The following is a 22,789-nucleotide window of genomic DNA, read 5'->3' on the forward strand; positions in this document are numbered from 1 at the left end:
TTCTAATAGTAATAAACATCAGTTTCTGATGTAAATAATAAAAAAAAGAAATGTGTGGGACATTCGGCATTTGCTCATCATGACCCATCTTCCCTACTCCACCGTGTGACATGGTCTTTGGGCAAGGGTGGTTTTACGAAAGAGAACAGGAGATACTTTCCTCACACACACACACATGCTCTCAACACGAAAGCAGGAGTCTTGGTTAAACCTAGCCAGAGTGGCTGCTAAAATAAACTCACATTCCGTCTTGAACGTGGCCTTAATGTGTCTCTCCCAGCTCCTGTCACAGTAGAACTCAAGTCAGGCTTTCCCAAGCAAAAATTGACTCACACGAGTGCAGACCTGGTTTGGAGCATTTTATTGGCAATACTGGTGTCATGTCTAGGAACCACAGACTTTTGTCAGACTGTGTTAGCTTCAATGACAAGTATCAGTGGTCAACTCTATTTGAAATATTGTTAAAGTACCTAGAAATAATAGGCAGTAAAATTCATTCCGTTCACTGCAACAAATGTCTAAAGCTCTCCCGTGCTCAGTGGAACTGGCATACTGTAATTGTTACTTGGAACTTAATGTAACCTCGGCAGCAGCCGAGAGAATACAGTGCTCTCATTATGCACATGCCCCAGGATCGTTTGTTTTAATGCTTTCAAATAAATACGTTCCATGCAGCACACTGCAATAAATAAGGAGCAGCAATGTTCTAGCAAATCCATTTATAATGCGAGTCACCATGAGAAACGCCGTGGCTGTCTCAGGCCCTGCGCCCGGCACGGGGCGGCACATCTGCGCCCAATCATGCCTGGTTCATATGGATTTAATAGGCCGCGCCAGGAGTGCGTCAGGCACACAGCGAGCCAGAGCGTTCCAGCTATTAATAGAGCTACTAAGTAGGTACAAGGCAATGGCTAACCCGTAGATTCCCACCCCCCACCCCCCACCCCCTTTCGTCGTTGAGACAGAAATGTAAAGACAGAAATGCTGCAGTGAATTTCAGGTCAGTGGACAGCGTGGCAGGAACATGTGGAACACTTGACGCCAGACCGGCACAACACAGCACTCCATATCACGGCACAGTGATACCGAAGACGGGACACTGAACACAGCGGACTTGACTGCAGACGCGCGTCTAGGACAGGGCGGGGGCTGCGGTGGGGGTCGCCGCCTCTAGGCAGACAACTCGACGGCGCCCTCCTCCTCGCTGTCGGCTCTGTTGGCACGGATCTCCACGAGGGTCCTGGCAAATCGGGTCCACTCGTCGTTGTGGGGAACCGCCAGCTGCAACGGAACCGGAAGAGAAAGGGTGAGTACCCTGCTCACGTCAGAGAGGAGCCCGAACGACTGCTCCTCCCGATGCAGGTCCCAATCTTCTTCCTCTTTGGAGCAAGCGGGGCCCGGGGTGCCGCTATAAAAATGAACAACTTGGGCCAGGTGCGGTGGATCGTGCCTGGAGGCCCAGCGCTTTGGGAGGGGTAGGAGGACTCTTTGAGCCTAAGGGTTCGAGGCTGTTACCCAGCCTGGGCAACATAGTGAGACATCATCTTTACAAAAAATAAAAAAAAATTAGCTGGGCATAGTGCTGTGCACCTCTAGTCCCAGCTACTCAGGAGGCTGAGGTAGGAGGATCGCCTCAGTCCAGGAGGTCAAGGCTGCAGTGAGCCATGATCGTGCCACTGCACTCCAGTCTGGGTGACAAAGTGAAACCTCAACTACAAGCAGCAACAACAAAAACAAAAACAAAAAAAATTAATAACATAAGAGAACCTGTCACTCTCAGAAGCAAAATCACTCTTGGAATTTATAAGACTTTTAAAACCCATGTAAATGATACAACTGCAGTGCCACATTAAAGCACTCTTAGTAATAAAAATTCTTCCTGAGAAGACCAGACTTAAAGTGAACACAGCAAATAAAAATGCCATTATTGACCAAGATTTTGATAACTGTGGTATTGTTTTCTAGTCAATGTTATAGATCTTTTTTCAAAGGTAATTTGTTAATATACATGGCAGAAGAATAGCTTACATGTGCAAAGAAATAGTCCCGATATGAAACGGTGCTTGGATCTTTCCAGCACAATTTACACGATAACTATGACTAATAGTAACAGTAGCCAACATTTGCCAAGAGTCCTGTTGTAAATGTTACATAGACTAACACATTCCTCATGACAATGTTATGTAGGGGGAACTATTTCCATTTTACAGAAGTAGAAATTGAGGCACAGAAATATTAAATAATCTCACCAAGGCTGCACAGCTCACAAATATCAGAGCCAGTGTAACCCAGTTCCAATACTGGCATCCTTAGCAGGTATGCTATACTGATTCACCAAAAAAGGAGATTTACAAAACTTCTGAAATATCTTTTCCTGCTTTTCCTGTGTGCAATTCTGTGAGGAAGAACGTAACTCCCCAATGCAAACTGAATGTATGAATTTGTGTTAGCTGTTTTAAAGGATAATGAGTTACAGCATAGCATCCAAAAATGAAACGCTGAAAGATACCATGCAAGTATTTGGAACAGAAAAGAAAATTATTTGAAGATGGGAAACAGGATTGAGTAGCAGTCTGAATGGTTCTCACATAGAATAAAATTGATTTAGACGTCAGAGTCATTTTCTTGGCGTTTTACCCTACAAGATGGTGTCATCATCTGTGGGTGCTGCACATGCTAGCCACATACTCCCGTATTCCACATATCCCAGTCAATAGAGGGTTTTTCTTTTTAAATAAAAAAAAGAGCAAGTAAACACATCTAAGCTTTGAGATCTCTTCTACAGCTGGAAAATTACTCCAGACACAGAGCCAGCCGATCAGAACTTAAAGTCATTATTACAAGGATGATATTCTCCAATACTGTCCGTCCAAGAAAACTTCCAGTTGGGGAGTGGCAACATCATTCTGCAAAGTACACCCTTAAATGAGTGCTCTAGTACCAAGGTTAACTGTTTCAAGAATAGAATTCTGGCAACGATTGACAGGTGGGGGAGGACGTTTCCCAACTTATTTGTGAGATGAGGCATCTGTAAGAATCTGCATCTGGTCATGTGAATGAGTCTCTGAAAGGCTAAAATACCTCTTTAGTGATTGAAATGAATCCAGATGTCCTTCGAGCAATGGCACAAGGTCCCAATGGTACTGAGTGGTGCTGTCAGTCCTGTGCTTGGTCCAGTCTCCCCACTTTGGGGTTTTTTCCTGTGTTCTTCACTTTTCTCTTCAACTTTAGAAAATACTACACTGGGGAAATGATGCTCCCAAAATACATAAGTCTAAGGAGCTAATGAGCAGCACAGGCAGCAAAGGGGGGTTTCATATTTATGTAAAAGAGCATGCCCATCGCTTCCTTTCCCTCCTCCAAGATCCGACCAAGCCCTTCCAAAAGGAACCATGAAACAAAAGCCCAGGAGACAAAAGCCCAGTCACGATAACACATGTATGACTTTTTCTCGTAGACAGTGAGAATCAAGCTAATGCCAAAATGTTCCGTAATGTCATTATCACTCTAAATATTGGAAGAAAAGCAGGTCTGAACTAATGATACGTAGTCTATTGCTCATAAATAGTTGCGTTTGGTGCTCAAATATAAAGCTATATTACTGGTTAAAATGGTACAAACTGAAGTTAATCTACGATGCCCTATGTCATGTTTTATTGATAGCAATGTGTAGAAACCATATCCCAAAACGATAAAATAGGTAAATGTGTCCACATAGTTTCATGTGGTCAGCAAGGGCTGAATCATTAAGAAACGACCCTACTGAGGATTGTGGATCATTCAGGTTTGAACCTGTGCCTCGATACAGTGGAGGACAGAATTGGGTATTGTTTGTGCTATATGACATTGCACATCTAAACTTTCAAAAATGAATTTGTCAAATTAAACATCTATGTTAAACAGATAAAAAAGTCACCCAGCAACTGAACTCCATTTGGCCTTTCACATGGGGATGCAGTGATACCAACACATGCCCTTACAGATACAAATTTGTTTTCACAAAAATTTTACAGTATTCTAACATATCGTCTCCTCTTTTTGATCTGCTGAAATCTGGCAGAATGTTAGAAGTCTTTTTTTTTAATTGTTTTCCTTTTATCATATCATAAATTTCACAGAAATATTAATTTGCTTTGTTCATACAAAAATATTCTAGAGTAGAACATGATGAAAATACAAATGTTTCTAGAAACTTGAACTACAGTTACCGCCTCATTCAATTATACTTTTTCACCTACTTGACTACAAAAATAACTCAAGATGATTGTGATGTTGGATTTAGAAGGTGAACTGCCGACTGTCCCATTTTTAGAATTAAATATCACCATCAGGACACACTCTGCGTATAATCTTAGCCTGACTGTGTGAATGTGTACTCAGAGGCTGTCTCCTCACCCGCAGTATCTTTGCTGGTATTTCGATTTCTCCTAGGTCAGGCCACCTGGGTGTCCTGGCAAGCGTGATGGCCACTCTTCTCTGGGCGCTGAGGGCTGTGGACAGTTCTTTCTGGAGAGCACTGTCCTTCCTCCCTCTGGTCAATCCTGGCCTTCTCACCTGGAACTCTCTGATAAGAAATGGCCAGAAAGGAAGCCCACGGGCCTATGTGCATTGACAATTTTCTGCAGACTTTTAATCCAATAACACCTTCATCAATAAATAGAAAATGTCTTTGTTCCTGTTTCTTAAAGATCTAGTCTGCTCTCCTGTCTTGACTTGCAAATAAATTTATTCACTACTCATCTAATCAGCAATGAGTGAACACCAGTTACATGCCAGGCACTGTATATGGATTAAAGATGGAGTGCTGAATCATTTTGGAATATGATGACTATGAAATACAGATGAAAATCAATGATCTTGTTTTTGTTGGTCAAAAACACTGGCATAGATTTTTCCTAAACTTCACTCACATTTGAAAAGCGAAGAGCCTAAAATATACCTTCTTCCAGTGACAACTGCCATGTTTCCTGCGTGTGTCCAGCTAGCAGTGCACCAGCAAGAGGTGTGCTGCTAACATGGCTTCCATCTCTTCAAGTTCCACAAGGGCATTAAAGGCTCAATCGAGAGCATCACTATGGATTTTTTCCCTGAACATAATAGGTTCAAATAATTTCCAAACGAGTATTTGTGAGAGGGAAAAAAATCTGTATGTTTCCAATGGCAATACATAATTTCAGTCCAGTATAAAATTCATTAGAAGCTCACAGTCAAACCAAGGGACTGCCACACAGAAGGATGCATGCAGATTGCCCCACACTGCTTTGACTCAGTGGATCTGGAGGCCTGTCCCGCCCGGGGATTCCTCTGCTCAAGTTTGCATCACAGGTAGGGAGGGTGCAGGCATTCCACTGTTTCATCGACGGCTCATCCATGGCCAGTCCAGCCGCTGGTGGATGTTGCTTTCTAACTTTTTGCTGAATGTACAAAGCTTTTTCTCGCTGATTCCTGAGATGATCCAATCTGAACGCCAGGAGTGACCACCTTTTACAGACATGGTATGATCCTGTTTTTACAGCAGAGGAAGCTGAGGTCAGAGGCAGTTGCAGAGGTAGTAATTTGGCTGTATGGAGGGGCAAAATGAACCTCAGAGCCAACGAGACTCAGTCCTGTTCTGGCCCTGGCCGTGGGCAGGCGTGTACCCTCTTATTGCCTCAATTGTAAAATGGGGGATGATGTCTGGCCACTTATCAGCGAGTGGGGGAGGACGGGAAGGGTGATCTCGGAGAGAGAAGCATCGGAGCTCACAGTCCAAGGGCTGCTTGCTCTTTTCTGTAAACTGTCAGGCAAATGGAGCAGGCTCCCAAATGCTGTGACAGGCCACCACACCTGTCAGTGCAAGGGCATTTTTCTGACTTTAAGACATTTTTCTTCGGGAATTAATTCTGGTTGTTGTAAGGACATCAAGGAGTGGCTGGCAGGGAAGGGAAATCCCAGAGCTGAGTGATTTGCTCAAGACCACCTTGGTGTGGGGCCCTGGGCCCCCAGGCCTCACCCTTAGGAAAGGCCCCACGCCTAGTAGGGATGTGCTCCAATCATCTGCTCCAAGATCCTAAGGAGCGTTCCTATCTTCTAAAAGTCTTGGGAGACAGGGGACAGAAGTAAAGAGCGCCAAAGTTGTGGAAAATGCCAATAAAATGTATCCTGTTTGCCTCTCCGGGCCACACACCCACCCCACTGCTTCTGAGGCCGTGTCGGGGATCTGTGGCCTCCTCCCTGCCTGTGTGGATGGGAGATGACCATTCCACCCCACCCCCAAGTGGCACATCTGTGGAGCCCCCGCTGGCCTGCCGGGTGCCCTCAGCACCTGGAGGGCAATCCAGATGTGCAGCAGCGACATTCTGACAATAATTGTTCACTTCCCACCTCGGCAGCGGGCCACGATTTTTCTCCCAGTGACACCCTAATTTGATGTGTGTCTTCAAGACCATGACTTCTTGTCTCTGGTCTTTCCTTCCTCATTTGTGTGAAAGAAATGGTCAGATCCATTTTCTAGGATTGTTGTGAATATTAAATAAGACAAAACCAGCAGCTTGGCTTAGTGCTTGGCACATTTCAACCCTGCATAACCAGGGTGGGTTTTCCTTTTTTTTTCTTCTTAATGTCTGTGCCCCTCTGAACCCCAGTCTTTTTCTTATTTCCTCTTTTCTTTCTTCCATTTTCTTATTTCATTTAGTTGCTTTTTTCAGAAATTTACATTATATTTTATTTCTTAAAAACCCACATAAATCATTTTCTAAATAGTCCTACTTTTGTGACTTTTGTGAGCTGGGGGCAGGGGAGGGGGTCTTTGAGACCACAAGACACATCCTGTCAGTGTTACTTTAAACTGCTCATTTAAAAATCAAATCTAAAACATAATTATCCCTTGTAAGTACACACACACACACACACACACACACACACACACACACACACACACACACACACATTTGTTCTTTTACACGTCTGACCAGGACATCCGAATCCAGTTACACTCCTGCTGTGGCACTTTCTACGGAGGAACCTACAAGCTTACTTCAAACTGTAAGGATCTATAACCGCTGAACTTGCTGTTATAAACATCAAGTTGACCAGGCTTAAACACACAAATATCATTCCTGAGTCACATTTTATATGCATGAGGCTAATAACCATTTGGGACAGTCCTCCGCCGAATTTTCACTTTTTAGTAATTTTAGGGATTTGTCGTCCCCAGCAGCTGATTTTAAATAACTGCATTATCTGCAGTAGCTTCCACCAGCCCAGTGCAATGGGGGTTTTATGGTAAAAAATCCGTGTCAGACATTGCTTAGTTTTTTGGGGTTTTTTTTTTGTTTTTGTTTTTATCTTGGATAATTAAGACAATAGTAAAGCACTCGGTAATTTCAGTTTGGTTTCTCAGACACATTAAACATGGCAAACAAATTATGTGAGTTGGGCTCTAGGTCTCAAGATAATATTCCACGGATGTGTGGTTCATCAGCATCTTTATAATCTTTCATTTCAATTAAATGAAATCATTTTAAAAGTTGTGTGGACTACAATGTTAACCATTGATTCCGAGCAGATACTCGACCATTCATCTCCTGTATCAACCTATAAATTAAAGTTCCCTGTTAAAAGGATATCTTACAAATCACCTTTCTACTTTCATACACATTGTTTTTTGATGCATTTACAGAAACTGTAGAAATGCACATTGGTTTCTACCGAACAACTGTTCTAAGCTCTAAAAGCTTTCTAAAAAGTACAATTATTGTGGTCGTGGTTGTTTCCCTTTTTTTTTTTTCATTTCAGTAACTTTAGGGGCTACACAGTTTTTGGTTACATGGATGCATTGTGTAGTGGTCAAGAAGTTCAGGCTTACATGCACCCCCCCATCTGCACACACCGTAAAAAGTACAATTACGAAATGCAACCAAATTCAGGACATTACTGACACACTGGTGCACAAGCACACGCTGGTGTGCTGGGGAGGCCTGCATGTTTAGGACAGTTTCCTTTGTCATGCAGCCCCACTGCAGGACCATGACGCCGCTGCCCACACATGCAGCCCCACCAATGACCACGACGCCACCGCCCACACACACAGCCCTAGCACAGGACCACGATGCCCTCCCCCACACATGCAGTCCCACCAACAACTATGACACCACTCCTCACACATACACAGCCCCATCAAAGAACCACGACACCACCCCCCAATACACAGGCCCACCAAGGTCAGGATACTACTCCCCACACATGCAGCCCCACTACACTCAGCTCTCAAAAGGCTCGTGTCCCAGCAGTCAGAGGAGAAAACCACCGATGGGTTCCTGGCAGCATGCAGGGGGCAGCGAGGGGGAATCCACACACAGAGGGGGCATCCCCAAAAGTGCTCCATGCAGATAAAGCCTGTGTGGCCAGGATTCAGGGCTGGGGAGAGCTGCGAAGAAGCAGGGGTACATTTAACTCTGTCCCAGAGCGTCTGCTATGACCGTTGGGTACGGTGTCCGATAAACTCAGCAGCATTCTATCCCTTGGTCATTGGATGGGATTGACTATTTGTGAATGTCTTTTCATCTGGAAACCCTATCCAAAGGTCCCTTATCCACCTGAGGCTTGAGACCACTCCACCAAAGGTCTTTTCCCCTGCATCTGCAGATGAGTGGTCTATTTTTACTGTACAGTTTTTAGAATAACACTTAAAAAATCCATTGCCACCTAATTAAGGAAAAAAATAAAAGTCGGACGTAAAAATCAAAGCAAATAGTAACAACTATGGATCTCTGTTTCAGGAACCAGCAAATATGAAGGCAATAACTTATTTATTTGAAACACCGTCTTACAAAATTAACACTTAAAATATTTTTCATGTTAAAATTCAACATTGTAGGAAGCATGACAAAAATTATGAGATTTTTACCCTGTGAAGAAAAAAAAAAACAGCAGAGGAAGAGTTGATTCACTAAGATAAAGACGGAGAGCCTTGTTTCTATTTGTATAAAAGTCGTATTCTCCAGTCTTCAGAAATCTTTAAGCATTATATTTTCCTGCTATTCAGAACAATCCATTTCTCTGTCCAAAAGATAGAGAAAATACTAAAAACATCGGCTGATGGGCAATAATGGAACATAAACTTCCTAAACTTCAATTACTTCTTTTTCCACAACACAAAAGATCAGGAAAATGGCAGGAAAACAAAAAAACACGCATTGCTTAGGCCACTCTGTCACATGAGCTACTAAACACACAGCCCTCTTTTCCTGATATTATGAACTATAGGCTTTCTAATAAATTCTTAGCAGCCACTGCATCTAAGCAGCTTTGACAAAAAGAAGGCTTGCTGCTAAACACCTTAAAAACATTTACCAAGGTAATAAAAGAAATGTCATTCCCTCCTACTGAATGTTTGGGCATAAAAGAGGTATTTTTATAACGCAGTTCATGATTTAATGTATCTATAGTGTCCAAAAAAAGCACAATGGAAAGGAAGCGTTTTTCCAGTGGTTTGACAACTGAGTTAGTGGCCAGCTTCTCACTTCTAAAAGCACAGGAGGGGAGGGAAGTGAGCTGGAGACTGAGAGGTGGGACAGGCACTCTCTTTTCTAAACGTATTTCTGAAATATCCTTTTTTGTGCAAATAGAGTCAAATACGACGTTTTCTGTTCATCAATCTGTAGCCAATGTGGAGGCTGCATTCTGAAAGCTTCCCTTAACTTTCCTCAGAATTTTCACATGCAGATTGCCCATTCACCCATCAAATATTTATTGGGTGCCTCTTATGTGCCAGGTACCAAGCTAGATGGGGTTATTCCAGCCTAAACAAATGGTTGTCAAGTGTCCACTCTGTGAACGGGTCTGTGGACATGGCCCATTTCAGAGGTTAGAGAAAAATCTGCTGAGGAATGTGTTGAACACAGCAGCGTTGCCAATCTGACTTTTTTTTTTTCTAAGTCTAAAGGGGAGCTGGTCCTTATGCTCTTGGAAGGCGCTCACTTTCTTTTTTACTTATTTTTTAAAATTAAAATTAAACAAATAAAATAAAATAACATTCACTTTCTACCTAAGGGACCCTCGTGCTGGCGTCAATGAAAATAAAATATTGAAGCCAAATACTGAGAAACTGCTGATGTTGGCCTTGAGGAGAAAGACTGTAGAAATGGGCCACTGGTCAGCTGACCTGCTGGCATGAAAGGAAGTGTGCAAAACCCCTGCGGCATAAGAAGCTTGGGTGCACCTGGATGGTAAGCAACGGATGCTCTCACATGCAATGGGGGTTCTGAGAGCTGCCGTTCTTGCACATGCAGGCAGGCTTTCCTTGGAAGGCAAATACGATGGTGTATTCTTACTTCACAACCCCAGCCTGTGTGCTACATAAATATTTACACAGAAAGTGTGCCGAAGCAGATAGCTGACAATGAGTCACACATGAGCTCTGTCAACAACAGCACACAGGCATTCGGAAGAAATATATCACTCCGTCTCCGTCCAGGCCGGGGCTAGCTCAGACTCACAGACAATTGCAGCAACTTCACACTCGGATTCTGAGCTGCCATCGGAGGCTACTGTGTGAAGGAGCAATGTTTCAAGATAAAATTGAGCAGTTTTGAAAGTCTATAACTAAACACAATGTTGTCAGCCATAAAAAAAAATTATCACTGTAATTAACAACTGCTTCAGAATCCAAACTGCTATTGAGGATGACAGTTTGAAACCACAGAAGACTCATACAGATGATTAATTATATAAACTGGTTCTTGTTTCAGGAGGTTTATACTCATAGACCGTTTATCACCAAAATGAGAATATATGAATTTCATTGAATACTGCAAATTACTATACACATGTTAAGCTGGTTTTTATAAAATTAGATATTAGGGTTTTCTTTTCATTTAATAAATCACTCCCTAATACATGAAAGTCATATTTTCATATCAGTTCAGAAAAAAAATTTGCCTGAGAAGATATTAATCCTCTAAGTCCCTTTTGATACACTAATGCTACCTGAATAAGCATACTATTAATACAATAATTAGTTTAATGATGGTCTTTTACATATATAATTATCAAAATGAAAGCCACTACTGCTACATTCACTATAAGATGAATAATTAAAATATTAATTGATACTAATAGTACCTTTTCTTTTTAAAAATTAAGCTCTTTTCCCAGAAAAAATTGAAGTTAATACTAAAATCACAATCATACATTTTACCAAAATTACTTAATCTCAAATACATATAATTTATTATGAAAAAGAAATGAATTGATATGTTATTTCAAAGTGGCTTATTGTATATAATCATGTTTATTAGCACCCAAAATGTGCCCAGACAAATATGTCCTGGTGCTCTTTGACTTAGCTACACATCTCTGTGGCCATAACACTAAAAATGCAGGTAAAAACGGAAAAGTTCAGCTGAAAATCTTCATGTTTTGTTGCTGTGCCATCATTTACGTAAACGGTATCAAAAGAACCCTGTTTGGGGACTTTCACCTTTTATCTGGATGTCTGTCATCACAGAAGGAGTTATATATAAGTAACTAAGTAACTAAGTAAAACCAAGGGAAGTGTCTGACATCAGCTGGAGAAAATCATAGCAGATGCAATAGAGAGTAAGCCAGGACTTGCAAAGGCTTTCCGGCACCTAGTGAGCTATGGTCGTTCTCATGTAATGACAAACATCAGCGTTCTGATGAACCTGATCGGACACGGCAGAGCTGAGACCAGACCTGCCTTCCCAGAGGCTGCTAGGCTCCACCATCGTCAGGGCTGCCTGGAGCCCACGGCAGCCTTCAGAAAGCAGAACAATTAAACGGGCTGATTTCAAATGCAGTTCTTGTTCACGAAGGCACTCTCTGCATGAACCCCCAAATCGCAGCTTAACTTTCCATCTTGTTTTGCACAGCCCCATTCTGGGGAGGAGAGCTGTTTCTAGTCCAGGCTTAGGCTTCTCACGGGGACCAATGTAGCCTTGCACTGGTAGACTCCCTGGGAACAGGAAGCAGTTCTGCAAAGTCAACGCTCACTGCCCAAGCATGATGCACTTAGAAGCAGAATTGTTCTGCATTCATGGTGTGTCACCCAAGCCCCTGTGAGCACCCAGCACTTCAGGGTTCCCGATGCCACTGCATCGAGTCACTGCCTGACATGCAGTAAAAATGATCTGGAATTTCTTCCCTCCTCCTGGTCCTCACTGGCCATGAACACTATGTATGACCTGGCCACGGGTCCCAGGCGACACCTCAACCCACTCTAAAGCAACTGTGTGGGCTGTCATTCCTGTTGGGCTTACAAATAAACTTGACTCTCATCTTTCATGTCGGCTATAAAATATGCTCGAATGGACATTGGAAACAGTGCTTCCTTTTGTAGCACTTGCATTTGGTATCTCCTCTTATCCTGCTTTTCTTCTTTCCCAGAGTTTTCCAAGGCCCTTTTACTACGCTAACAACATTGAATACATTGAGGTTATTGAAATGTGTCATAAAATAACTACTATTATGTTGCCTTCCCCCCAAATATTCATATCAAACAAGCGTTCTGAAAAGCTTCCAAAGTTCAGAGTTAAAATGCAAAGAATTATGCAAGTCGTCTTAGGTAATTAGTGAATGAGACACCAAGCAAATAAAGCTGGGTGATAAGATGTGTCCATCTCTCAAATCACAGCTTTCAAGTTGCCATTTTATTTTTCAAATCTTACTTTGAGCCGAAAATGATTTTAGAATTTTCTCATTTGACTACTATAAAAACATAACAAGGGATTTGAAACCTGTGTGTATTTATCACAACTGAAAACGAAATCTCCCTGGAAGAGGTTAATGGAAAAAGAAATAATAGGAGGTGGAAGCTAAACTGCTTCTTTCAAAACCAGAGCTGCAGACAGCATCCTAACTAATTCAGATAAGCAGCCCCCATGGCTGTGAGGGGATATTTATGACAGTCTCATCTGTGTGACAGCACTGAAGCCTTGACAATGGTGGCAGGCTTCCTATAAAACACATCTGCAGAAAGACAGGTGGATGGCTGGCTATCAATCACCAGGACACGTGAAGAATGCCACATGCACTGGCCCACACACCGCTCAAGCCAACTCCATGGATGCAGAATAGCTGACTCTTGAGTATCACGGCCCTGGCCGGGGGTAATTTTTATTCTGAATTCTTTAAAATGTGTGTTCACACATTTGAAAAAAAAAAAACCAACAATAATGACCAGTGCTCCCTTTTCAGGTATATTTGGAGTTAATTTATGACTTGTTATTTTACTCACATTGCATTTAATTGACTGGGATCCTTCTCAAGGGCCAAAACAAACAGATGGCATCCCATAATTTGTCGATTTCCCAAAACTTTTTCAAGAGCCAGGGTTATTTTTTATTTAGGATCTCAGAAAATGCAGACAGTGCATGCAACCTCTTTCCCTTTAAGTAACTTTTGAATACACAAACAGAATTTTAAAAAGCCAAATCATGAGAAGGGATCCTCTCTGTCTTGGGCAGGGATTCGTATCACTTCCGTTTATGCTAATGGGAGTTAGGCACCTGTTCTGCAAGGAAAATAGGCCCCTGTCTATGGAGATCAACATGTGTGGAGTAGTCTCCAGATACAAAGCCGAAATCAAATGAGCACAAAGGTGCGCTAAAACCACAGGGCACCACGTGGCCCACCTGAACACGGGCGCTTCATGTTTCACCTCCTGAGTCACAGGCCCCTCAATGTGACTCACACCTTTGCCATTTAAATGTGACAAAAGGGGAGGGGGCATGGGCAACCTCAGCAGTCTGGTGATTTCCATGAGCTCACACATAGTCCTCTGTTCACCCTCAACATGCTCATGAGAAGTGGCCCTGCTGAGTCTGGCTCCAGCCATGGCTCGCTGCCCCATTTCAGGGTCCTGGAGGGTCACTGCTGGTAACAGGAGGGCTTGGGCCTGAGCACTGTGCTGGGACTTCCTGCGGCAGGTGGGTGGTAGTGACTAGGGACTAAGTGACCAGCAGGTACCAGGGCTCACAGAAGGCAAGGCTACCCAGGCCCAAATGGGGACGTCTCCATGGGTATCACAGAGGCCTCTGTTCAGAGAGTTCTTGGCAGCCACATAGACAGAGAGTGCCTCTAGCTCCACTCCAACGGGAGGGGCCCTGTAGCTGTCTTTCCCCACATTACGTTATGTTTTCAGCTAAAATTGTGATGTATCAACACAGGGTCTTGGGAGGTGAACTGAGATGTCCAGTATGGTTTGGTTTGGCCTTGACTCCCTTATGTTGTCTATAACATGGGACTGTTGCTCTCCCCATTAACATTTCAACACAATTGAAATAGGGAATGAGAAGACCACATAGCATGCACAGTTGGCCACGTTTCTAGAGGTTTCTTCTTCTTCCTACCCATCTAGGTCAAGGCCCCAGTTCTTTATTCTTGATCTGCCTCGTGAGTGGCATTGTGAGCAATCCTTGTGTGGACAGGACAGGCTGCATAATTTGCAGGGCCCAGTAAAAAAGGAGAACACAGAGCTCCTTCCTGACAAGTTTTGCATGACTGCAAGACAGAGACAGCAGAACATTAACCTGAGTTCAGGGCTCCCCCAGCACAGGGACCTCCTAATCGTGCAAGTACCACACTCACGAAGACGGCTCCCCAATGGAAGAGGACCTTGACAAAGATAGCCGGCTGTCCCCTTCTTCCTTCCCAGCCTAGAAGAGGCCTCAGTCAAACCACATTGGGACAAGGAAAGCAGGACATCTTAAGAGCCTCTGACATCTATCCAATGTACTCAGGAAAACGGATCGCCAAGTACTCTGAAAAAACATTTGCTTTTTTTTTTTTGAGTTGGAGTCTCACTCTGTCGCCCAGACTGGAGTGCAGTGGCCCTTCCTGGCCACTGCAGCCTCGACCCGCTGGGTTTCGGCGATCCTTCCACCTCAGCCTTCCATGTAGCTGGAACTACAGGCGTGCGCTACCACGCCCGCCTAGTTTTTTTATTTATTGTAGAGATGAGGTCTCGCCAAGTTGCCCAGGCAGATCTCAAACCCGCGGGCTTAGGCAATCCACTCACCTCAGCCTCCCAAAGGCGCGGGATTACAGGCTGAACCACTGAGCCCGGCAAACATTTGCTTTTTAAACGCAGATTACATTGTAAGGATTACTTAAAAACAATCTGTTTTCTTTCTAGAGGGATCCACAAAGTAAGGTTTTCCATCTAAGGGCCAGCATGACTGATGAAGAGTTGAGGACCTGAGAACCAATTTTGAACACCAATGATGGTATCACAGCCTCCTGGCAACTGATCTTCAGTTCCAGAGTTCTTCTTAACTGGCGTCCAGCTCAAGCACCTTCCCTCTCATCAGTTGCGCACAGCTTTAGACTTGACCTCCAATTCTGAACAGGCCAGCTTGCCATGAAGCCACTCCCTCTGGCTCTCTGTAGTTGAGGGGATAGTCGGAGCGCAGGGGAGGCTCAGCATGTAGGGCACCCGTCTCTCTAAGTGCAGTTATGCTCAGTGAGTTCTAGCCTAGTGAACCACACTTAGCAAAGACAGTGATGGCAGCATATATCCATGTCTCAGGAGTGGGCTGTGGCCACGTCTCACTGTGGGTAGGCCAACTTTCCCTTCAGTACAAGGCACCTCTATAGCCTAGGTCTTCAGGGAATTCCAACGAGGCATGGAGGTGAACAAAGGACACTGAAATGCCCCCTCCCCCCCAATAAATATAACTTACAAAACCACTTAGAAAAAAACTACAATTGCGGCCAAATTATTTTGTTAAGTCTAAGTTATAGTGGCTTTGTATATAATCAAACAATAGAGAAAGAACTGTTCAAGGGTATAAGCTTATCCTGATTTTTGGTCATTCAGAGAATGGCTAGAAGATTGTAATATTACCTATTCTCAATAAAATAGTATATCCTTTTTTTTTCTTGGTAGTGAATTTGTAGGGATAAACAACCCTACAAATTGTTTGGCCTATTATATGTCACAGAGATTTTTCTATAGCCTGTCTAGACTCCAGACAATGGGCGAGACTGGCCTATAGTTGCAGACGTTTCTACAGTCTGTAATATCACTTAGAAAAGCAAGGGCAAAAACACAAAAATGAGAACCAGCCTGACCTGCCAGGACGACAGCAGAAATAGGAGTATAACGACACTTTGCAATTTAGAAACGATGACATCGTCTTACAAAGGAGTTTTAGCAGCCACATATCAGCCAAAGCAACTTTGTAAAATCATAGATATTCCCAAAATATGAGTCACAGTCAAGTAATTCTGTCCATAAGCTCTGAAATCACTTGATTGCAGAAATTCTGTATGCATGTCATACTGCACTTCCTTATTGCACAGGACAGTGTGGATGGGTGTGTGGGCAGAAATATATGTATGCATTTTTACATATTTAAGTCAACATGAAGATTTTTCAAAAGGTCTTTAAAAGTAAAACGGATAATTAAACTATTCTTTCAGCTCTCTTTGAACACAACAAAGAGGGAGAAAATAATTCATGTTGCAGATAATTTTAAGAGACTTAAGGGACATTACATATGTGCAAGGGTGGGTAGAGAAAATAATTTTAAAATGTTATCTATTTTCAACCATTTCATCTCTCAGCATGTCTCCATGTTTATTTTTCTCCCACAACTACACTTGCTATAAATGAAGGAAGGAAGGAATGGAGGGAGAGAGGGAGGAAGGGAGGGAAAAAAAAGAAAGAAATCTTGTTTATATTTTTACATTCTTCTTTACTTTTTTAAATTTTTTTAGGAAATTACCCAATGAAGAATATTTGTTTTTGTTTTTGTTGTTTAGTTTTATTTTGATGAAGACCATGAGATACATTAGGTACAAGAATATTCCTTGATAAAAATATTGCCGTAAAACTACTGGCAGTATTTCCAACTCAGACAGTATTCTCTTGCCCAAAGACTCCAGACAACATCAATGGTCACCAGACTATTTGAATCTTCACCACTGGGACCACTATTAACAGTCTCTGTCACTGTTGGAAGGACTCATCAGGTGGAATCAAGAGGGTGTCTAATAAAATGGGTAACATGCAGAAGAACCAAGGGGTTGTTGCTATTTGTTTTTTAAGTTAGAACTGTGCGCCCAGAATAGAAAATTCCCATCTCTAAAGCCATTCCATTTCTGTCCCTGGCTCAATTAAAAAAAAAAGAGACCTGCCAGCTAGCTTGTTTTCACATAATAAACTGTACCCTATAGCAGTATTTAATATGTCATCAAAAGTTCCACTGCAGAAAAAACCATCCAGGATTGCCAAACTTAAACATTTGCTGATTGATGAAGCCTTAGAGAACCCTTCTTAGTGTGATCTGCTAAGCCTGTCCACAAGGCTCTCACGGCGTACTTTCTAGGTCTAGGACACTATGAATATACATGTGGTATCTTTTCCCCCAGAATGCAAATGTTAGATTCTTATTATGCCAAAATGATATTACATAGTACTCTTATTTTATTTTGCTTGGAAGTTCAATCTTTTCTTCTTTGAGGCAAAAATTCTGTACCTTGCCAGAAATGAAGGTTTTTGTTAACACTTTCTCATCTAGTAAAAATAAACAGATAAGTCCAAATGATTGTTAATGTAATATTCAATAACGGTAGTATAAAAATTCAAGGAGATTTGTTTGAAATAAAAGATGTAGTTTTTTCCTTTGCTAAGTACCATAATACTCAGGAATATTTACATAACATGTAATAAGACATACCAGAGAAGTATAGATCTCATAGCATAACTTTGAATACCATGAAAATGGTATGCAATCCTGATCAACCTCAGTCTTCTCAATTGGCTACACTTTAATTAAAGATAAACTGTATATATGTTAATTGAGCATACCAATTAAAACTTGACTTTTCAGGCAAATACCAAATTCCAATATCAATCTTAGCACAATCAATTTGGCAAACTTTTGTGCTCATACATTGGTGGGAAGTGTCCTGTTTCCCCACAGGACAGCTGGGACTTCCACCGCACTCTAAAAGGAGCCGAAATCAATCAAGCGTCCCATGCAAAAAGACAGAAGATCAAATTAGGCCCTAAGGAAGTGCTGCTAAAGTCAATGGAAATTTGCAACATACTAGAGAGGGTTCTTGTGGCCCACAAGCCTTGTCAGTGGTTTCACTAAGTCTTTAAAGTTGATACACAAGTCAAAACAAGAACAACCATGCAAACAGGACAAAACGCATACCTCTCCAACGTCGTAGATCCAGATTCGGCCTTCTGAGTCCCCGACAGCAACTTCTTTGCCAGCCTGGGCCCAACGAACACGGTTTAGAGCGGACGCTCCCTCGATGGCTACACTTGCTGTTGGAACCTGCAATAGAGGCAAGGTCAGAAAAAAGAATCTCTGAATAAGAATCTAAATACACGAATTTACAATGAAATGTTTAGCTGGGTGAGTCGCCCCTGACTTCACATGCATGAAGTAGATACGTCCCTTGTCCAGGGGTAAAAAGGACTAATTGTTCCTAAATCATATGCTCCACTGGATTAAGGGGTAGAGAGAAGAGACATTCTGATGAGAAAGGACTGGGAGAGAGTCTTTTTCCACAGTCACTGGGCAATGGGAGACACAATATTCCTTTGGACTTTGCCAGTGCAAATCCAACATAGAGACACAGCAGCTGAGTGGACCCCCTCACCATTGGGTCACAGAGTATGGACAGATGGAGAGAGAGACTTCAGGATTTACCAGGATTAAGGACACTATAAGAGGCAGAAGGCAGAGGTGTATGGTGGACTAATATGGATCTTTAGGGAAAAAAATAAACATGTATACTGATCCTTCAAACCCTCAGCAGGGAAGAGATGAACAGAAGAAGAAAAGAAATCATGCAAGTAAAAAACTTCAAAACCCTCAAATTCTCCTTTCTTTTCTTTCTTTCTTTCTTTCTTTCTTTTTTTTTGGTCTCTCCCCAACCCCCTAGCAGTACCAGGAACTTTTGCAATGTCTCCAAGGCGATATCCTGATAGCATAGAAAAGACCTCCTATTTCCCTTAGTAAACAGTCAAATCTAAAAGCATTGACACTTATAGTAATTATTATTATTAAGGTGAACTAGAGGTGCTGAAATGGAACATACAGAATTTGTTATAAGAACCTCAGTATTTGTGAAAAGACCTTTTAGTGTCTATGTCTCTTCCATCATTGGTTGTGTAAACTCATATCTTCAAGGCTAGAAGTCTATACTTGAAAGAAAGATCAGGTCTTCTGGGTCTTCTATAAGAATGTTGATTAAAAAATGACAACATGCCATGGAGAAAGAAAGAGAGAGAAAAACTTGGTGACGAGACGGCCACCAAGATCATCCCACGCCACCATTTAAGACCTGTGTCTGATGTACACATCGCATTAGGATGGAAACACAACAAGGACTGTGACTTAGCCTCTGGCATTCTGTTATTCAGGGAATTGAAACCATCTGTTTATACGAAATTATTGACCCAGTACCTATCTTTAAAATAGCAATAAAAACTCCATCATATGTAAGAATCTATGTTTAAACTTAATCTTGAAATCAATAAAAATTCTTTCACCCGCTTAAAGCATTGTATGTCAATTGTGAGGGGAAAAAAGTCTCTGGCTCATTTATTTTTAAAAAATATACAATTTCTACAATAAAGGTGCCTGCTGTGCAGGCTAGAGTCTGAATTTTTAACCAAACCTTTCAAAGGTTGAAACAATGTGAATTTAGATGGACCATAATTCTGTCAATACACTGTATTATTAAGCACACTGCCCAGAAAACAAATCTTTGATGCAGCCAGACAGTCTTCAGGGTTAATTTTTAACACCAAAATTTATAAGGACCATAAAGGATTCTCACCTAATTCCATTACCTAATTCTATTCAGTATCAGAGTTTAATCTATGAACAATCTTAAACATCGAATAAAATGTTTAATCTTAATATAAATATAACCAAAAAAATCAATCAGTCAAAAAGAAACTGGTCTTTTGCCACATTTAAAATAATGCCTAAAACATTTTCAAGAATATTATTTTGGGGGGACCTAGGTACTATAGCAAACCGAAACAATATTTTAAACATTTAAAAATATTTTCTTCTTTGCAGATATTATAAATGATAGAAAATAACTATTACAGCCTATATTATGTGCTAAAAATTAATGAATGCATGAAGAAAATGAAAAATATCTTTGTATGAATTTAATCAGTAATGACCTTTCAACAGTTGCTGAATCTAGAATAAGAATAATTCGTATGTTCTTTCTCCGTTTCTTGTTCTTATGCTTTGGTTTCACAGATATTTTCACAGTTTTCATGGCTCAATTATTTTAATTGCAAAGACAAGACATATACATATACGTGGCATAAATTATAACATTAAGCAGTAGAAGTCAGGAGTACTGAAGTGGGTAGATATGAGCGCTCCCACATAAAACAGCTGGGATACCTAGTTCTAAAAACATAGTAATGTGAGCAGCAACAACAGCAAAACACACTGCTGTACTGGGAATTCAGATTTTTTAAAAAACAAATCTCATTATTAATCTGATAAATGTTTTTAAAATGTTCAACTTGCTAGTGGGGAAAAATGATTTAAAGGTTTTTAAAAAGTGTTTGGTTCATTACTGGATTTGAATCAGATTCAGTATCTCTCTATTATCTATTATTATCTATTATTTTGAAAGCAGAATTATGTTTACCACAACACTCAACAGTTTGCATGACCAGTAATACATTTAGCTATAAAATTTGTACGTCGCTGTCTCTTGATACCTAGAGTATGAGAAGGGAAAAAATTACATTTGGCAATGTTGAGACATTGCTTTCGTTTTACCTAAAAAACAGGTTTAAAAAAACCCAGCTGCCTGGGACTTATTAAGGAGCTTGGCGCATGGCGGCCGGGATTACCTAGACACCACCTCTCCTGAGCCTGGTTTCTCCTACAGCCGTCTCCTCGGTCAATCTGGAAATGCCGGCTTTTCGGTTACTTTAAGTGAGTCTCTTCTAGCAAACAGAAGCAATGTGATTTTAATCAACAGTGCTGAAAGCCTCTGGGAAGCCCTTACAATGTAGGGTAATAACATCTTTCTATTAAAAACAATAATGTTGTAAACATTTCAACATCCCAAATGATGGGCCTCTCCTGTCCACATGCATTTTGGTTATTTGCAAAGGGGTTTCCTATCCCTCATCTTGGTCACACAGTTCCTGGAGCTAAAAGGAAAAATCTACTTGAATGGAAAGACTTTAAGAGATAACTCCTGGGCAACAGTTCCGAGAGAGTATGTGCCCTTGAAGATAACGATAACTCAATAATAACGCCTGAAGAATATTGCCCTGTCCCTCTTAACCAAAACGAAAACAAAAACAAAAACAAAAAACAACCTGAGGGAAGTCCCTCCTCCTATCCTCCAGTTGTGGACTCCCTAATTAAAAAGACCGAGCTGCTTCCTGCTCACGACATTTTCCCCACTTGACATGTGGAAACTCTTCTTACCTGTCCATTTTTATTTATGGAGCGCGTTCACGTCTCTGAATCAGAGATCAGAAAATGATGCAGGGACTATTTCCTTTTATAAAACTGAGGAACATTTCATCTTTGTGTTTTTAAAAAAATTCCCCAAACCAAAACACCCAAGTAGCTACCTGAATTAGCACCTCAACGATTTTGAGAGCCTGGAAAAAAAGCAGCCATGCATGCAGTATAATGTTTAAAACAGACATTTTTAGAGCATACATATAAAACAGTATTTTTAAAAATTTTCAATCGTCTGCTTAAAAAAACCAAAACAGATATTTTTCCTTTGTGAGCTACTCTAAAGGTGACAGGTCAAAATCCCTTTAAAAAAAAAATACTGAGTTTGACAAGCATGTTCCAAGTTAGAGTCTGTTGTAAAAGTCTACCTTTGAGTTCAATGCCTGAGACAAGGAATATTTACCTTGGTAAAAATCAAATGGATGAAAGACCTAAATCTAAAATGGTCAACAGGATCACCTTTTATGCCTTCAAAATAAAAATGGTACAAGTAGAAACCATTGACAAACAGCCCCTTTTAAATGCCCAGTATAAAGTCAGTATCCACAAAAGCTTACTTTTCGAAGTGCTTGCCCTAAAGTTATCTCAGTAGGGCTGTGACAAATGCCTGTGTCCCTGCCCACAGGGACTGGTGTGAACACATATATTGTTTTGCTCTTCGCAAAAAAAGGGTCATTACTTGGCCAGGTCTGCCATGGTTTGGGCTTGGAGTGAGATGGTTTGGGGATGGAGTGAGATGAAGAGACTTGGGCTGATACCTCTGCCAGTTCCCTCCAGGCATCAGGAGTAGGGCCGGGGAAGGAGGGGGTCTTGGAGGAGGAGGCCTTGGAGGAGGAGGCCTGGAGGCAGAAGGGGGCTTGAGAGAAGTAGGGGGCCCCAGAGCAAGAGGAGGTCTTGGAGAAGGGGTCCTGGGCAGGAGGGGTTGTGGGATAAGGGGGGTTGGGAAGGAGGTCATCTGGGAGGAGGGGGCCTGGGACCAGGGAGTCTGAGCAGGAGGAGGTCTGGGAGGAGAGTATCTGGGGAGGAGGGAGTCTGGTGAGGAGGACATTTGGGGAGGAGGAGTCTGGGAGGAGGGGACCTGGGAGGAGGCTATCTGAGAGGAGGTTGTCTGGGAGAAGGGTATATGGGGAAGAGGGACCTGGGAGGAGGGTATCTGGGAGAAGGGGTCTGGGAGGATGTTATCTCTGGGGAGGAGGTCGTCTGGGCAGGAGGGGTCAGGGAAGAGGTTGTCTGGGAGGAGGGGGTCTGGGAAGAGGTCGTCTGGGAGGAGGGTATCTGGGGTGGAGGTGGGCCTGGGAGAAGGG

At 42.0% G+C, this 22,789-nt stretch overlaps 1 protein-coding gene across 6 annotated transcripts in view; it reads right to left on the reverse strand.

Moving 5' to 3' along the window:
- Positions 1-344: 344 nt before the first annotated feature.
- Positions 345-22,789, reverse strand: part of DYNC1I1 (dynein cytoplasmic 1 intermediate chain 1) — a 293,645-nt gene continuing 271,200 nt past the window's right edge. For all 6 annotated transcript variants that reach the window (XM_008073845.2, XM_021706893.1, XM_021706891.1 and 3 more), the window contains 2 exons: positions 18,168-18,293; positions 345-1,281 (listed from right to left, as the gene is read on the reverse strand). In XM_008073845.2, the coding sequence (XP_008072036.2) occupies positions 1,171-1,281; positions 18,168-18,293 (237 nt within the window). In that variant the 3' untranslated portion in view covers positions 345-1,170. The remainder of the gene's footprint in view (positions 1,282-18,167; positions 18,294-22,789) is intronic.

The sequence above is a fragment of the Carlito syrichta genome, unplaced genomic scaffold (assembly GCF_000164805.1).
Source record: "Carlito syrichta isolate Samal-C Ts95f unplaced genomic scaffold, Tarsius_syrichta-2.0.1 Scaffold316198, whole genome shotgun sequence".
Classification (NCBI taxonomy): domain Eukaryota; kingdom Metazoa; phylum Chordata; class Mammalia; order Primates; family Tarsiidae; genus Carlito; species Carlito syrichta.